Genomic DNA, 16,464 nt, shown 5'->3' with positions numbered 1-16,464 from the left:
TTCAACAGTATTAATTAGGCACTTTGCCCTATCCCATTTATATATTGGTCCCTTTACTGGACAACGCAGCTAGCTAGCTACAATTCTACGATCTTAATATCTTCTCTCTTTCTTTCTCTATTGCCATGACGCCGGTGTATCTGAATCCACCACCCCTTCCTTTTCCCCTTGTGAAGCTAAAAGAGGAGCAACATCTCCAGCTTTTTCTTTCACCCCAACAAGCTGCTACTTCTCTGTCTGCTTCCACTTTCCTCAACAGTAATACTGCTTCTCATCAAGATCAAACAGTGACTAAACCTGAAGAATCAAAACCCCATGATCACAAGGCAAGAACCCTCATTTGACTTCTTTTCTATTAAGTTTCGTTTGGTACATCTAAGTAAATTCATGTTCCTGCTGGTTTGATCTCATGTTGCGATGTTCTTATTTTTGTGCTCCCAGGTTACCCAATCACTCTTTTCTAGTTAGTTTCTTGAATATTTGCTCATGATCACAAGCTAATTTATATATATAGCCACATCTTTTAATCACCTTAGGCTCAAGTATTGATATATTATTCAATTGTACTTCAACAATGTTAAAATATTCTAAGATTTTAGTAATTCAGTTAGAAAATAGTACTCTTGGCTAGAAACAAAATATCTTTTAATCTCTCTCTTGATCTCTTCATTTCCTCTTCTTCCATCAAAAACAACATAGACTCCTATAGGTTTCAATATCTTGATTACCTACTTCTTCTCAATATTTCGGTATATATAGTAAAATGATACCTAGATGTATTTTATGTGGATGTGAATTTTTAAATTTTCTTATCTTCCATCATAAATATATATAGGGCAATCAGTTTATGACTCATGAGGGATCAATTGATCAACAAGCAAGCTCATCATCTTCACTTCAATCTGCGGTGGATCAAAGCACAGCCAATGGCTATAATTTATCCTTCAGTAGAAAAGAGGATGGGGATTGTGAAAGTGCAAGTGGTAACGGATCATCAGTAAAGTGGATGTCCTCCAAGGTGAGGCTAATGAAGAAAATGATGAACTCCAATTGCAGTGGAGCAGATGATAAACCACCGAAATTTACACAGAGGTTCCAATATCCGGTGCATGATAGCGATGAAACCAATTCTTTCAGTAAAGCCAATAACACCGTTAGAGTCTGCTCCGACTGCAACACAACCACAACTCCTCTTTGGAGAAGTGGCCCTCGAGGCCCCAAGGTAATTAAGTTATATTGTAATTTCCTAGTTGTCTATACCCCATACCCTTATAATCTAAATAAAGTAGTGTATGTTAGTAGTCTTTTTGTACTAAGTTTGAAAGGTGAAAACGTGTGCAGTCTCTTTGCAACGCTTGTGGGATTCGGCAAAGGAAGGCAAGGCGAGCCATGGAAGCAGCGGCGGCGGCGGCGGCTGAAAATGGTGCAGCTGCAGCAGCAGATGCATCATCTATGAAGATTAAGGTACACATCCACAAGGAAAAGAAATCGCGTACGAGCCATGTTGCGCAATGCAAGAAACAGGTCAAGCCTCCATATTATTCCCCTCAAAGCCAAAAGAAGCTTTGCTTCAAGGAGTTTGCTTTGAGTCTGAGTAAGAACTCAGCTTTGCAGCGTGTGTTTCCTCAGGATGTGGAAGATGCCGCAATCCTCCTAATGGAGCTATCTTGTGGCCTTGTTCACAGTTGAATTCCCTTCCCCCCCCCCCCCCCACCCCCCCAATAAGTTTTGTTGCTTTTATGAAGGAACTAGTAGTAGTTGTTTTTGTGTGTGACTAAGGGAGAGAAAAGAATGATCCAATATGTGTAGCAAAACCCAAAGAAAAAGAAAAAAAAAGGGGTTTGCTTCATTATAGCCAGTTTATCTAGAAATAATGAAACATTAATAACATTCTAAAATTTACTAGCTGTTTAATTTCCCATAGTTTGCCAATGCATGTCAACATTAATCACTAATTCCAGGTTTTACTGTATATATGATCTTGCTCTTGTTGGAGTCTAAGGAAGAAATAATATTGAAAAATCTCCCTAAAAGGATGTTAATTGTATTAAATATGTTGCTAACTTGAAGCAGCTAGCAATTAGTAATCTTTAGATCAAAGAGTAAGTTGAAAAGTGAGATTGGATTTTAATGTTTTTTTTTTTCATTGGATTTTACTGCTTGTTAAAAGTTCCTTTCAAGCAAAAAAAAAAAAAAGATTTTATTAATAATAGCATGGGAAAAAATCTTAATTAAACTTAATTACATCCAATTTCATTCCCATATAAGGCATGCATTTCTTTCGAATTTTATATATAAAATTTGATTCATTATCAATATATATATTCCAAAATTGTTAATGGAGTAGTTGTTATGTCTCATTAAAATCTTTTTAAGTAAATTGTGTTCATGTCTATATTAGAAATTGATTTCCAGGTTTTTTCTGTTTTTGGCAAAACATTGTAAAGCAATGGAAAGAACTTTTATTCCATTGGTATAACCTTCAAAACCAATTAACTGGCTTGAATACATACCGCAAGAAAATAAAAAATAAAAAAATAAATTAAAGGCTTGAGCATACACAGTAATGATTGTAAGATGAAGGATCCTCTCCTAGCTAGCCCCATGTGATGGAGTTGATAAAACCCTGCTGTTACTGCTACTAACATTGGGTTGGGAAAATTATGAAATGATAGGTCACGGGTGGACAAAAGCACTTGTCTCTTTTTCAATAGGTATCTCATCCTCATGCCATTCATCATGTCAATTTTTGGTCTGAACCAGACCAGTCATCTGTGTATACGGACCATGGAGACTCTTTTCACATGTCTATCGTGTTTTAATCAATCAAAATTGTTTAAAATTTTGATCCAAGCAAAGCAACATTACTAAATAGTCTTACAAAAAAAAAGGCATTATCTTCTCTTTCGACCCAATTACATATATTATTTGCAAGGTAAGAAAATGACGTGTGAAGGAAAAAAGGTTAAGCAACTACTAATAAATATGGTGGCAAATGAAGAAAAAAGAGCCCCATCGTAATATGTGAAAGCATCTGTAAGTTTGATGGCCTTCTTTCTACGACCGTTACCCTTCAACTAGAGCCTAGAAACCAAGGCCTGAAGGTCCACTTGGATCAACCTTAGGCTCCTGCAACAGGGATAATGAAGAAAAAAAACCAAAATCAGAGATGCTGATTGGATAATTTATTCCAAGAAATCCCAGAGTATAAATGCACTGAATCATGGGATATAGGAATATTCACAGCATCATTGTCTGGCTCTCTTGGAAAAGAAATCAATGATCGAGAAAATAAAACCCAGATTCATGGCGCTAATCTGCTTCCATTCAAACAGAAAAAAGAAAAAGGTTAAGACTGCTTGGAATTTGATTGTGTTATTGGTAAAATGAAAACCATGGAATTAAGTTTCCAGAGCCTTACATTTCCCCAACCTTCCTGTTCAATTCGAAGATACTCCACCAGGACAGGGGAGTATTTATTTCCCCACGGGTCCCTACAGCATGTGCTTTCATGGGTGTTAGGTAAAAGCTCTATCTGTATGCTTAGCTTAGCTTAGCCTCCCAGCCAGGAGGCCCTGTACCTGTCAATCAATTTTCCATTAGCACCTCTGTTTTTTTTTACTTTCTTTTTTAGCATCTCTTCGACTCCTTCATTCTCGCTTCTCCCTCTTTCTGAAATCTCCATGCAACCACGACAGATTGGGATATTTAATAAGCCAAAGATGGGTACCAAATAAATGGCGAAAAGGCTGCTAAGGAGGTCTGCACTCCAACACTTTCCCTTCTCACAGGAAAGTAAAAAGTGACATTTTTGAGTTTCTGAAGACTTTGAACCTGTTTCGCTTAGCTTTTTGACCTGCAAAAACCAACAACCCCCGTTGTTGTGATACTATTTGTATTATAGAATATGTATGTATAAAGCTAATCTAACTTTAACTAACTAGTATTATTGTATTATAATTCTAATTATATATAATCGTCTACCTAGATAATAAAATTGTATAATAATTTTAATTAAATAATTTATATAATTATCTTAACAATAGAGAAATCTCATTGAACTGGAGTTCTGGGTTTGTTGGATACTTAGCGAAGTAGTATCTCGATATATAAAATTAAGAATTAAAAAATAAAACTGGGCCCAAGGAGCTATGTTTTAAAACTTAGAAGCAATACTTTTGTGCTTTGACCCCCCATTATTTTATTTAAAAATTTAAGTAATGGTGTTCAAGGTATAAACAAAATGGCAACCGTGCGATTTCAATCGAAGGGTCCAAATTGGAGCAAAGAAAACCCGGATCTACCACGGAGAAGAGAACTCTGACTCCTAGTAGTTCCAACGTACAACGTAAGCCACAGACAACATTCCAACGCCAAGGTTGATCGCATAACTTCATTTCCCAGATATACCCTCCCACCCAATCTCTGGGTCCCAGCTAAACCAGCAAACCAAAAAATTCCCACAAAAATAATTAAAAAATATATATCAGTTAAATTTCACATTCAGATATTCAGACTGGGAATTTCCACGTGGTCCAAAATATACAAAGTAAATAAAAATCTAAGAGAGATTCATTTGCTGGAAAGGCTTGTAAACCATATTAACCTTAAGTGTATTTAACAGATGTGAGGTGGAGGGTGAGGGATAAGCTGGATTGTGAGATTGTGAAAGAGATTCTGCCAACACAGAATCTCCCAGCTTCATTCAAACAAGGGTCAATTTTTTTTTTTATTATTTCTGGGTTTTGTTGGAGAAGAGAGGGTGAAATGAATTGTGATCCATTGAATCTCAATCTGTTTTCCTGCAATTGCTTCCATTCATTTTCTTTAGGAGATTTGTGATGTTTTTTTGCAGACTCTGATATATTATATCCCAAAAAAATCTGTCTTTTTCTCCATAGGTGTAGAGTCACTCACCACCCACCACTCCACCACCATACTTTGTACACAAAATTCTTTAATTTTTTCTCATAAAAATAAAAATAAAAATTTTTATAATTTGAGATAGTCATTTATTTAAGCACAACCTTATATAAACTTTTTATATATAGACAAATTACACTTCCGCTTCCACCAACCCACCTCTCCTCTCACTCACTTCATGAAACAAAGCCTCTTTTTTCTCAACAACCCAAGTTTCGTTTTGTATTTTCATTACTAGAACCCCCAAAAAAAAACCTCCTTTTGTGTACATTCATGGAGCGTGCAAGGAGGGTGGCTAACAGGGCAATCCTGAAACGTTTGGTTAATGCAGCCAAGCAATCACGCAATGGTGAAATCAGCTCTAGATCACCTGTTTTGTACACACCGTCAAGGTATGTGTCTTCACTGTCACCATTTGGTTCTAAGAGTTATAGCAGATCAGATTTGTTAGGTGCTAGAAATGTGTCAAACAATGCTGGTTTTGGTGTTGGGTCACAAATTCGATCTATTTCTGTTGAGGCATTGAAATCAAGTGATACTTTTCCCCGCCGCCATAACTCTGCAACCCCTGAAGAGCAGATCAAAATGGCTCAGTCGTGTGGGTTTGATAACCTTGATTCACTGATTGATGCAACTGTGCCTAAAGCTATACGTATTGATTCCATGAAATTTTCTAAGTTTGATGGGGGGTTAACTGAGAGCCAAATGATTGAACACATGCAAAATTTGGCATCAAAGAATAAGATTTTTAAGTCTTTTATTGGAATGGGTTATTATAACACTTATGTTCCCCCTGTGATTTTGAGGAATATAATGGAGAATCCAGCTTGGTACACTCAATATACTCCTTATCAGGCTGAGGTATCTCAAGGGCGTCTTGAGTCTTTGCTTAATTTCCAAACTATGATTTCGGATCTTACTGGATTGCCTATGTCGAATGCTTCACTGCTTGATGAGGGAACTGCTGCTGCCGAGGCAATGGCCATGTGTAATAATATACTGAAAGGAAAGAAAAAGACTTTTATTATTGCTAATAATTGTCACCCCCAGACAATAGATATTTGTAAGACCAGAGCTGGTGGTTTTGATCTTAAAGTGGTTACTGCAGATCTTAAGGATATCGATTACAGCTCTGGTGATGTTTGTGGGGTTTTGGTTCAGTATCCTGGTACCGAGGGTGAGATTTTGGACTATGGAGAGTTTGTTAAAAACGCTCATGCTAACGGTGTTAAGGTTGTCATGGCAACTGATTTGTTGGCATTGACAATGCTGAAGCCCCCAGGTGAACTGGGAGCAGACATTGTTGTTGGCTCAGCACAGAGGTTTGGGGTGCCGATGGGGTATGGTGGCCCTCATGCTGCATTTTTGGCTACTTCCCAAGAGTATAAGAGGTTGATGCCAGGGCGAATTATCGGTGTTAGTGTTGATTCTTCAGGGAAGCCTGCTTTGCGTATGGCAATGCAAACCAGGGAGCAACATATTCGCAGGGACAAAGCTACTAGTAACATCTGCACAGCTCAAGTAAGAGATTCATTGTTGATCTGATTAATTTTGTATTTTCCTTTAGGAACTACTTCTGTAGAGGTTTAGAAAACTCTGGAATTTTTTAAGTATTAAAAGTTTTTAGATGGGCTCAGACTTATTGTCAGGATTATGTTAGCAGTACATATTTCTCTTTTTCTAAACTAACAGAACAGGTCCTTAGTATTTGAACTAATTGTCTTTGCTTTGTTTGATTTGATATCTTGTCTTATCTAGGCATTACTAGCCAACATGGCCGCTATGTATGCTGTTTATCATGGACCTGAGGGCCTAAAAACCATTGCCCAACGTGTCCATGGTCTTGCTGGAGCATTTGCTTTGGGACTGAAAAAACTTGGCACCGTGGAAGTCCAAGGGCTTCCCTTCTTTGATACTGTGAAGGTTACATGTGCTGATGCCCATGCAATTGCTGATGCTGCTTACAATAGTGAGATTAATTTGCGGGTTGTAGATGCCAAAACCGTGAGTCTGATTCTATCTGTGGTATTATTTGGTCAAATATTTTTATATATGGTGAGATTACTGGAGTTTGGTTAACTTTCAGATCACTGTTTCATTTGATGAAACAACTACCTTGGAAGATGTGGACAAGCTTTTCAAAGTATTTTCTGGTGGCAAACCGGTGAGTCCTATTAATCTTTTCCATATTGATAATGTTCACTCTTATATTGTTTTGCCTTCTGACTATGGACCATCTCTGTCTAAACTTTCAGGTCTCATTCACTGCTGCATCTCTTGCACCAGAGGTTGAGAATGCAATTCCTTCTGGACTATTAAGACAAAGTCCATATCTCACCCACCCAATATTTAACACGTATAACACTTTCCTGAAAATATGAACTAGTTAAGCTTATAAACAAATGTGCCACTCTCACTTTTAGTTGTTTTCTTTTCAGGTATCGCACAGAACATGAGTTGCTTCGATATATTCACAGGTTGCAGTCAAAGGATCTCTCATTGTGTCACAGTATGATTCCATTGGGATCTTGTACGATGAAATTGAATGCAACAGCTGAAATGATGCCCGTGACATGGCCTGGATTCACTGACATCCACCCTTTTGCCCCTACTGAGCAGGCTCAGGGTTATCAGGTGCTCAGTCGCAGATTTCTCTTCACCTAGAACTTCCTCATGCTTTTTCTTTTCATGCAATCAGGAGTAAATTTAGATCTTTAATTTATTGACAAATTATGGTTTTCTATTCTATTAGGAAATGTTCACCGATTTGGGTGACCTATTATGTACCATCACCGGGTTTGACTCTTTCTCTTTGCAACCTAATGCTGGTGCTGCTGGCGAGTATGCTGGACTAATGGCTATCCGTGCATATCATAAGGTAAGGTGACACTAAACAGCTTCATAACTGCTTTATAATCCTCTTTACTAAAAGAAGGAAAATCCTTGTACTTATGTAATGCTTCTATTGATTTTGCTGACACATACTTGGAACGAATCCTGCAGTCAAGAGGAGACCATCACCGGAATGTGTGTATCATACCAGTTTCAGCACATGGGACAAATCCTGCTAGTGCTGCTATGTGTGGAATGAAAATTGTTGCTGTTGGAACTGATTCCAAGGGTAACATCAATATTGAAGAATTACGGAAAGCTGCTGAAGCTAACAAGGACAAGCTGTCAGCTCTTATGGTATGAATGATTGCATTCACTGCTATCGATTCTGTTTAAGAGCCAGGAAATTGCACATGCAAATCCAATTTTTTGTCAATTTTTATTTCAATTTCAGGTCACTTATCCTTCAACCCATGGAGTGTATGAAGAAGGGATCGATGAGATCTGTAAAATAATTCATGACAATGGAGGTCAAGTGTACATGGACGGGGCTAACATGAATGCCCAGGTCTGTTTTTCCTTAGTTTGACATTTTTATCGTTTCATATACTGACGCGATATCCTAAAAATGATACAAACCAAGCTTTGATTTTCTTTAATTCTCGTGGCATTTCTTTGGATAGAAGGGTGGATTGGAAGGAAATTAATTTCTAGAGTTAGAGACATTTATCAAGATTTAAACCTGCAGATGCATAATTTGCAAGCTTGGAAACAGTGCAATAAATAGGAGTATTTGTTATGAAACAAAAATCAAGCTAGACCAGAGTTTTCTGTTATTAGGTTGGAATTAAGAATCTTCTCCTTCTTTTCACCTTATTTATCCACTTTGCCATCAATTCTGTTTGAATTATATCTTTGAAACTGAGTTTGTATAAATTTATCACCATAAATTTATGACAAAAAGAGGACATCTCAATGATATTTCCAGCATATATCTTTCAATTTACTTTGGTCTAAACCTTTCATGTGTGTTTTTTTTCCCCTTTTTCTCAAGCATGTTATGAAATCTTCTCATTTAATTCTTGAACTTTTTGGTCCTTACAGGTGGGTTTGACAAGCCCAGGTTTTATTGGAGCTGATGTTTGCCATCTAAATCTCCACAAAACATTCTGCATTCCACATGGAGGTGGTGGACCTGGCATGGGACCTATTGGTGTCAAGAAGCATTTGGCACCATTTCTGCCTTCACATCCTGTGGTATGCATTCCCTGATACATACATATGCATGTATATGCACAAACTTGTTTAGCTTTTTCATGTTCATCTTATGAATCTTTTAGTATCCCTGTGAAAGAATTGTATCCTAAAGTTGGTTTGGACTGGATTTCATTTCTGTATCTTTTCTTTGGGATTTGCTAATTAGCAGTAGTCTTATCAGAACCCTATAAACATATCTGAGCCAGAAATTCTGAGCATATCATTTATATGTTGGCAATTGCTTTTAGTGATTACCATTAACCACTGACATCACATTGTGAATGGCATTTAGCGGTGGATTCTTCTGCTGCATGATCTTTTGCATCCAGTGTCGATTACCTTGCAATTACACTGTAGGTATCTACTGGTGGAATCCCAGCACCTGACAAGTCAAGCCCTCTCGGTACCATTTCTGCTGCACCTTGGGGCTCTGCACTGATCTTGCCAATATCATACACTTACATCGCCATGATGGGGTCCAAGGGACTAACTGAGGCTTCAAAGATAGCTATTTTGAATGCAAACTACATGGCAAAACGCTTGGAGGTACCTTCCTTTTTCCTTGAATCTTTGTGCTTATAATCTGTAGAAATTAAAAATGTATGTAGATCTTCATGAAAAGGCATGCCCTCTAATGTACCATTTTAGCTAATGAAATGAGCTTTAAGTGTGATATTTCTCATTTATGCTTTAACTTTTTTTTATATATAATAGGACCTATTGTGCCTTGGGCTTTACAGCAAGAGCTAGCCGAATTCCATCTCATAAATTCTGAACTTTCACGATTTGAACTTGTGACCTCCTAATTGAATATCAAAAGTTTTAACCTTTCAGCTGTCTTATTGAGGATCATGTATATTTCTTTTGATTTATGTTATAATTATATAAACAAAAGAGTAATAATTATAGTAAAAAAAAGTAATAATTACAAGCTTGAGGTTATGAATTATTGCTCCTATTCAAGATTTTGATAATTTCAACTTTCTCATTTTTCTCTTTTGGTAATTGATTTGGGTTTTCAGAACCACTACCCTGTTCTTTTCCGTGGTGTCAATGGAACAGTTGCTCATGAATTCATTGTGGACTTGAGAGCCTTTAAGGTAATTGTAGTATTCAGATTTTTAGCATTCTTCTCTTAGTCTTCTGTTTGTTTCCATGACTGATTGCAAACCACCATTCCTGCAGAATACTGCTGGAATAGAGCCTGAAGATGTTGCAAAACGTCTTATGGACTATGGATTCCATGGTCCTACAATGTCATGGCCTGTTCCAGGCACACTCATGATTGAACCCACTGAAAGTGAAAGCAAGGTATGATTTACCAAGTATCTTTCTGTCTACCAACGTTTGATATTCCTCCTCTCTCTCTCACTCACGTCCATATTCATTTTATTTTGCAGGCAGAGCTGGATAGGTTCTGTGATGCTCTTATCTCCATTAGGGAAGAAATTGCTCAGATTGAGAATGGAAAGGCTGATATCCACAACAATGTTCTGAAGGTGAAATGGCTTGTCTCCTCACCATATTTTTTCCCTTTTTTTTTAGATAACAATAAGCAATGACCAATATATTTTTATGTTGGTAACTGTACTGCTGCAAGCATAGATTTTCTTCATGAGCTTTTTGGAGTAACTGTCTAAAATATGTACCATGCAGGGAGCTCCTCATCCACCATCTTTGCTCATGGGAGATGCATGGACAAAGCCATACTCTCGGGAATATGCTGCCTTCCCTGCTTCCTGGCTTCGTACTGCTAAGTTCTGGCCTACTACAGGTGTGAACACTGTACTTGTTCTTCAAACTTGGTTGCTTTCATTAGTAGTTTTTCCCTTTTGCAGGAAAAAACTTATATTGTTGCTTTCTTCGATATTCTCATCATCATTCATGGTCTTTAAATTCACTACTACATTGATTTTCAAAATATAAACTGACCACTGAGCTATAGATTGATCTTATCCGGATAAAAGTTATTTGTAGTTCTTAAAACTTTTAAGGGACACTGATGAACTTGGTTGTGTAATGGATTTGCTTTTAAATCATTTTTTAGTAACATTTACAATATTACATTGATCTGCGCTGAGTTTGGCCATCACAATATCGAAGCGCTATGATGAGCATGAATCTACATGTTTATTCTTAGCCTCCTTAGTTATACTGACAACTCTTTGCATTGCTGTATCAGGACGTGTTGACAATGTATACGGTGATCGCAATGTCATCTGTACCCTTCTCCCAGTAACACAGATGGTTGAAGAGGAGGCTGCAGCCAATGCCTAGTCCTTAACTCTGTAGCCCTTGATCTGAGACATCTTCACAAAGATGGAAGCTGGAGCCAGCATCACCTTGTCCATGAAAGAAAAAAAAAAAACCAACATCCTCTCGCTTATGTAGATAAATTATCCACCATTTGCATATTCTCAGCTACAGCTGTGACTTTCATTTGCTTGATGCACTTATAATCAGCTGCATTAATAACAAAATTGTTGCTAATTGCAACTCAAATGCTGTAATTGTCATTGCTCTACTCTGTATCCCTCTAGGAAGTAGAACCTCAATTCGATTCCAAAGAAATCATTCTCTCATCTGATTAAAAGCAACAAGAAGTACACCAGCACTTGCCTAATCAAAACAGGAAAACTACATCAACAGCAGAGTTTAAGAGCTCCCCCAAGTTGAGTTCAGACACTTACCATCTACCCATTCAACTTTGAACAAAGGAAATCAATACTGCCTTTTGATTTCTAGGAACCGCAATATTGAATTATTCAGAGAACATATAGTAGTTTTTGAGTAATTGGGTATGTGATGAGTGTAAAACCCTGCATGTGTGATTGATGCATAAAATAATAATCTTCATATTTACAAGAATGACCTTGCAAATAAAGACTACTGCATCCAAAGGCAAAGTGAATGAGCAATGTTAATGATGGAAAAAAATAAAATAAAATTAGTATCAAAGTGTTAAACATTCTCTTCTCTTCTGGTCAAAGATAGTATAGCTTTGTCATGTGCAAACATATCTAAAATGGGGTCTTAAAAAAGTGATGGCTGGGCGATATAATTAGACACCATATCTTGTTGGAATGGGATTACTTTTTTTTTTTTTCCAAGGGTTCTGATTGTTGGCAACTTGGCATTTACATATTCCTCAGTCCTTTTCTTTATTAGATGAAAACTAGAATTTTGATTTTCTCAATGGAGTAAATAAAGTTCAGCAAAAAGAAGATTACCCATTTCCTTAAACAGGCCGAATTCCTGAGTCAAAATTCCAGTTGGCTCTTTCTCCAACTCAGTTCATTGCCAGCTCTGTCTGCTGTCCTGTGGCAGATATTAATGGCACAGTCAATGTCACTGCTAGTCTGCTCTGTTAGGTTCTTGCCAGCCGATCCGGTCACTGTTTAACAACATTACCACTTGAGGGACTTGCCAGCCCCTCTAGCGCCCCTTTTTGGCTGCAACATTCACGACCTTTTTAATGGATAAACATAAACAGAATGCTTATAAGATTTGGTTAAAGATTTAAGTCAGACCTCAACCTTCTACATAAAGCAGATTGTCACCTTTGGCAATCATGAGTTTCCATTGATTTAAGTAATTCCTTATCAAGCAACAGTTCAAAATCTGTTGCCAACAAAGATATAGAAAACAAAGAGGACCAATGCTCTTGTTTTTAGTTCATTTCTAGTTTAAACCCAACAAAGCAAATTTTGCCTCAACTATGGAACTAAATGTGGTTGGAGTAACCTAGTTTTTACCAGACACGTGTTCAAGTGTTACAGTCTTGGTCAATTCTTCCCTGTTTGTGGCAAAAGCTTATCCACTATGCAAGAATTGTACCACCAAGAAAAAGGTTCCCGTTCCAGAATCTGCAAAGCTACCATCAATTCCGTGGGATTCTAAAGAGGATTTTGTCGAGGGTGGGTGTTTGAGTTCAATTGGCTATTCTCCATGTCCTCCAAATACATTGTTTCTGTTCTTTTCTTCGTTTCAGGAAATTGCCCCAGAATATGAGCTATAATTTGGATAAATCATAAATGCTTATCTCTTTCTTTTCTTGTTATTGGGTCTTTCCTTTTTCTTTTTTTTTAGTAATAATTTAGCCCTACTCGGTTTTTGACTCAGCAAAAATGAACTAAAATGAAAAAAAATACAATATTTGAAACTTTTTTTATTTGTTTCTAGTATGTTACTGATCAAAATAATCTGTAAATTATTTTAAAATATTTAAATTTTTTCATTATTTTTAATTAAATTTTTATATTTTTATTTTATATCAAATAAATTTTTTAAAACTATGCTAGTAAAAATAATACTTATTATTGATATGACATGCTTATGTATTATAATGACATTGTCATATAAAATTTTTCATCCTATACATTAACATCACATCAACACTTGTCGAAATAAAATTTTATTTAATTTAAAATAAAATTATAAAATTTTGATTAAAAATAAAAATTTATTTAAAATTTCTTAAAATATTGTACCAATAATTTGCCGTTCCTTCAAAATTTGAACAACCAAATCACATCTTTAAGTCAGGAGATTACAACAATATTTAAAACCAAGCAGTTGATAACTCGTAAAGTTAGGCATTAGGTGTAATGCATTGCATCGTGCAAACAGGCAGAACTTGTGCAATAATTTGAGGAATTCGAACATCTTAATTCGAGCAGCATGTTTTACTTTTATAACATGCACGATGAAGAAAAATTTCCCTAAAATCAGTTGATTAATTAAATAAAATAAACAACTCAATTCCTAAAACAAAATTGTAGATAATATAAATTTAAAGAAATAATAATAATATCTCGTATTCAGACTCTAACCTAGACAGAGAAACTGAAGGTTGGACGGAATCTCCACTTTTGTTGGAATATTCTTTTTTTTCTGTTACATTCTTAAATAAGACTGTGACTTTGATTGGCTCTGCCCGATACATGAGCTAATACAAACATGAGACGAACCAGTGGAGGCGCATGCCATTGTTACCCAACTTCCTTCTCAAGTCAATATCTAGAACGGCCCCTATTTTTGCTTCTTATTTCTCAAACCCACAGTTCCAACGTGGCCTCTTTTTTTTTTTTTTTTTTTATAGAATAATTTATATATGAATATTAAATTGAATTGTTTTGGCTAAGCTATCAGCAGTTCATAGGTCAATGGGTCTTTATCACAAAAATAATTTATTTAACAGTTCCTCAACCGTTTTTCTGAAAGAAAAAAATAATAATAAAATAAAGAAGTATGCAAGTAGTTGATGGGATGCACGAACGGACTGTTCCATGAGCTAACATATGTACCTTCCATTTACTTTTGGTAGTTATTAAGCTTCCCAAAAAATAAAAAAATACAAGAGAATCAACAATGTTGACATCTGCTCCTACACCGTTAATCTTTGATAATTTCTAAATTTATTTTATTATAAACTCTTTGGTTAATGAATAAGGTTAGTTAAATCTATATTTTAAATACATTATTTTCATTAAAAATCAAAAAATATATTATATTAATTATAATAAATTTTAAGTAAACTCTATCTACACCCTTTATGGCTTCAACTTTACTCACATGATTCTTTACAGTTTCTTTTTCAATTTATTGATAATTTTATTTTCATAAGAGATTAGGTTGTTAATTTCGCTTAATAAATTTGTAAAAAATATTTTTAAATGTAAATAAATAGGTTAAATTTGAATTGAAAATATTTTAGTGATTTTATTGAGTTAAATTAAAAGTCTAATCCTCGTGAAAATAAAAATTATTCACAAGATGCTAATTAAAAAATATATTATAAAATAATAAGTGAGAAAAAAATTACAACATGTCGTGTGAAAAAAAAATAAAATTATAAAAAATATAGGTGATGTTTATTCAAATATTTAAAAAAAATGATTACTTATTTTACTTTGAATTACTAGTAGTAGGACTATAATAACTTAATCAGCCTTCGTGGATAGATTGTTAGATTAAGCTAAAATTAATAATTAACTCCGAATTTTGTACTATGTGCATTTAATGGGGGGGTATGAGGATTAAGGAGCTTTTGTCTTAATCATTTTCAATTTCTTTTTAACTCCTCATTAGAAAACGATAATTAAGGGAATTGGCTGACATCTTAGCTGGCGTATATAAACCAAGTCATTTTTTTATTAATTAAAAAGGGCATGAAAGGTGAAAGTCAATTCAAAAAACTAGTCACAAGCCGCTCGTTACCATGTGCATACATACATGCATTGTCTATTTTCATACGTACGCGGTTCAGCAAGGATTCCGTGCATTGTAGCTGCATCCATCCGAATGTGCACTCGCCTCAGCATTCTCAACGTGCTTCTCGTTCTTCAATTTGTTCTACACGTCTACTTGCTATATGCTTATTCCCAATCATCAACACCACCTATAGAGTGCATGCACTTAGGGTAAGTCAATAGAAAAATGAGACAATAACTCAAAGCATTTCATGAACATATTTAATATTTGTTATAGATTTAATAGGTAAGTTTTTTGGTTAAAATTATTTGTTTTGTCTGTAAGTATTTTTTATTTAATTTATAATTGCATAGAGTTAAATAATATTAGATACGTATAATCTTTTTTGTCTTTTTATTTTTTAAGAATTGTAACACATGATCGAAATCAATAACAACTGTTATAAAAGCTAAACATGCAATTATCGGCATTGACATGACCCTTTAATTCTAATTTGATAGTAGTTATTATAATCTTTATTGTTATCTAATCACAAAACCAATCAAATGATTAATTTCATCGTAAACCAATAAGATAATCCATTTTCATGCATCAAAGTGTATTTTCATATATCCAATTTAACAAGGAGTTTGTGCATTGTAGTTGTATTCATGACAATACTAATCCTCAAAACATCAACATCGCATTTATAGTGAATGTCACTTAAAATGATAAGTAAGTATGAGAACGAGACAATAACTTAAAGTATTTTATGAATACACTTAATATTTACTACAAATTTAATAAGCAAAATTTTCGATTAAAATTATTTGATTTTGTCATTAAGTGCTTTTTATTTAATTTATAATTAAATAAAATGAAATAATATCGAATAGTTACGATTTTTTTTATATATAAATTGTAACATATTATCAAAATCAATAACAAGTGTTAAAAACATTAAATATGCAATCGTTAGCATTAACATGATTCTCTAAGTCTAATTCAATTTTGACTTTAATGATTTTTGTTGTTATTGACTCAAAAAACTGATCACATTATTAATTTGATAAAAAATCAATTAGACAATCAAACACACTTGAAATCACCCCATAACTTACTTTTATCTAACTTTCAAATGGTGCAATCTAGACCTAACAAGCACCCCAAAATAGCCCACATCAACAAATCAAGAACATTAAGAATCGATCAACGGTCATGATCAAAAGAAGTCCATGGAAAACATGTGTGTGTGAACAT

At 35.0% G+C, this 16,464-nt stretch overlaps 2 protein-coding genes and 1 long non-coding RNA gene across 4 annotated transcripts; 2 read left to right on the top strand and 1 right to left on the bottom strand.

Moving 5' to 3' along the window:
- On the top strand, positions 1-1,914 carry LOC18588059 (putative GATA transcription factor 22). The gene is made up of 3 exons (XM_018126545.2): positions 1-326; positions 836-1,222; positions 1,342-1,914. The coding sequence occupies exons 1-3, from the start codon at positions 126-128 to the stop codon at positions 1,687-1,689; spliced, it is 936 nt and encodes a 311-aa protein (XP_017982034.2). The 5' UTR covers positions 1-125; the 3' UTR covers positions 1,690-1,914.
- Positions 1,915-2,894: 980 nt separating this feature from the next.
- On the bottom strand, positions 2,895-4,047 carry LOC148760620 (uncharacterized). The gene is made up of 2 exons (XR_016028288.1): positions 3,245-4,047; positions 2,895-3,129 (listed from the first exon to the last, which is right to left on the bottom strand). It is a non-coding gene; the product is annotated as an uncharacterized LOC148760620 (long non-coding RNA).
- Positions 4,048-5,050: 1,003 nt separating this feature from the next.
- LOC18588058 (glycine dehydrogenase (decarboxylating), mitochondrial) lies at positions 5,051-11,514 on the top strand. Of its 2 annotated transcripts, XM_007012218.3 has the most exons (15): positions 5,051-6,444; positions 6,682-6,927; positions 7,010-7,087; positions 7,179-7,279; positions 7,362-7,557; positions 7,676-7,801; positions 7,927-8,112; positions 8,210-8,323; positions 8,860-9,012; positions 9,370-9,558; positions 10,035-10,112; positions 10,198-10,323; positions 10,413-10,511; positions 10,669-10,786; positions 11,195-11,514. In XM_007012218.3, exons 1-15 carry the CDS (start codon positions 5,197-5,199, stop codon positions 11,287-11,289), a joined length of 3,153 nt encoding a protein of 1,050 aa, XP_007012280.3. In that variant the 5' UTR covers positions 5,051-5,196; the 3' UTR covers positions 11,290-11,514. The 2 variants fall into 2 exon arrangements, 1 of the variants encoding a protein (XP_007012280.3); XR_001929503.2 differs by lacking the exon at positions 11,195-11,514 and having other exon boundaries at positions 5,052-6,444; positions 9,305-9,558; positions 10,669-10,778.
- Positions 11,515-16,464: the final 4,950 nt, after the last annotated feature.

The sequence above is a fragment of the Theobroma cacao genome, chromosome 9 (assembly GCF_053813885.1).
Source record: "Theobroma cacao isolate CCN51 chromosome 9, ASM5381388v1, whole genome shotgun sequence".
Taxonomy (NCBI): Eukaryota; Viridiplantae; Streptophyta; class Magnoliopsida; order Malvales; family Malvaceae; genus Theobroma; species Theobroma cacao.
The sequence above is the reverse complement of the archived record's forward strand: the minus strand, read 5'-3'. Positions and strand labels throughout refer to the sequence as shown.

Excerpts from the sequence above, each read along its gene's own strand:
- LOC18588058 (XM_007012218.3), top strand. The coding sequence starts at position 5,197 with ATGGAGCGTGCAAGGAGGGTGGCTAACAGGGCAATCCTGAAACGTTTG. Across the intron at positions 10,324-10,412 it reads CCACTGAAAGTGAAAGCAAG|GCAGAGCTGGATAGGTTCTG; the intron begins GTATGATTTACC and ends TTTATTTTGCAG. Across the intron at positions 10,512-10,668 it reads TCCACAACAATGTTCTGAAG|GGAGCTCCTCATCCACCATC; the intron begins GTGAAATGGCTT and ends TGTACCATGCAG.
- LOC18588059 (XM_018126545.2), top strand. The coding sequence starts at position 126 with ATGACGCCGGTGTATCTGAATCCACCACCCCTTCCTTTTCCCCTTGTG. Across the intron at positions 327-835 it reads CAAAACCCCATGATCACAAG|GGCAATCAGTTTATGACTCA; the intron begins GCAAGAACCCTC and ends AAATATATATAG. Across the intron at positions 1,223-1,341 it reads GTGGCCCTCGAGGCCCCAAG|TCTCTTTGCAACGCTTGTGG; the intron begins GTAATTAAGTTA and ends AAACGTGTGCAG.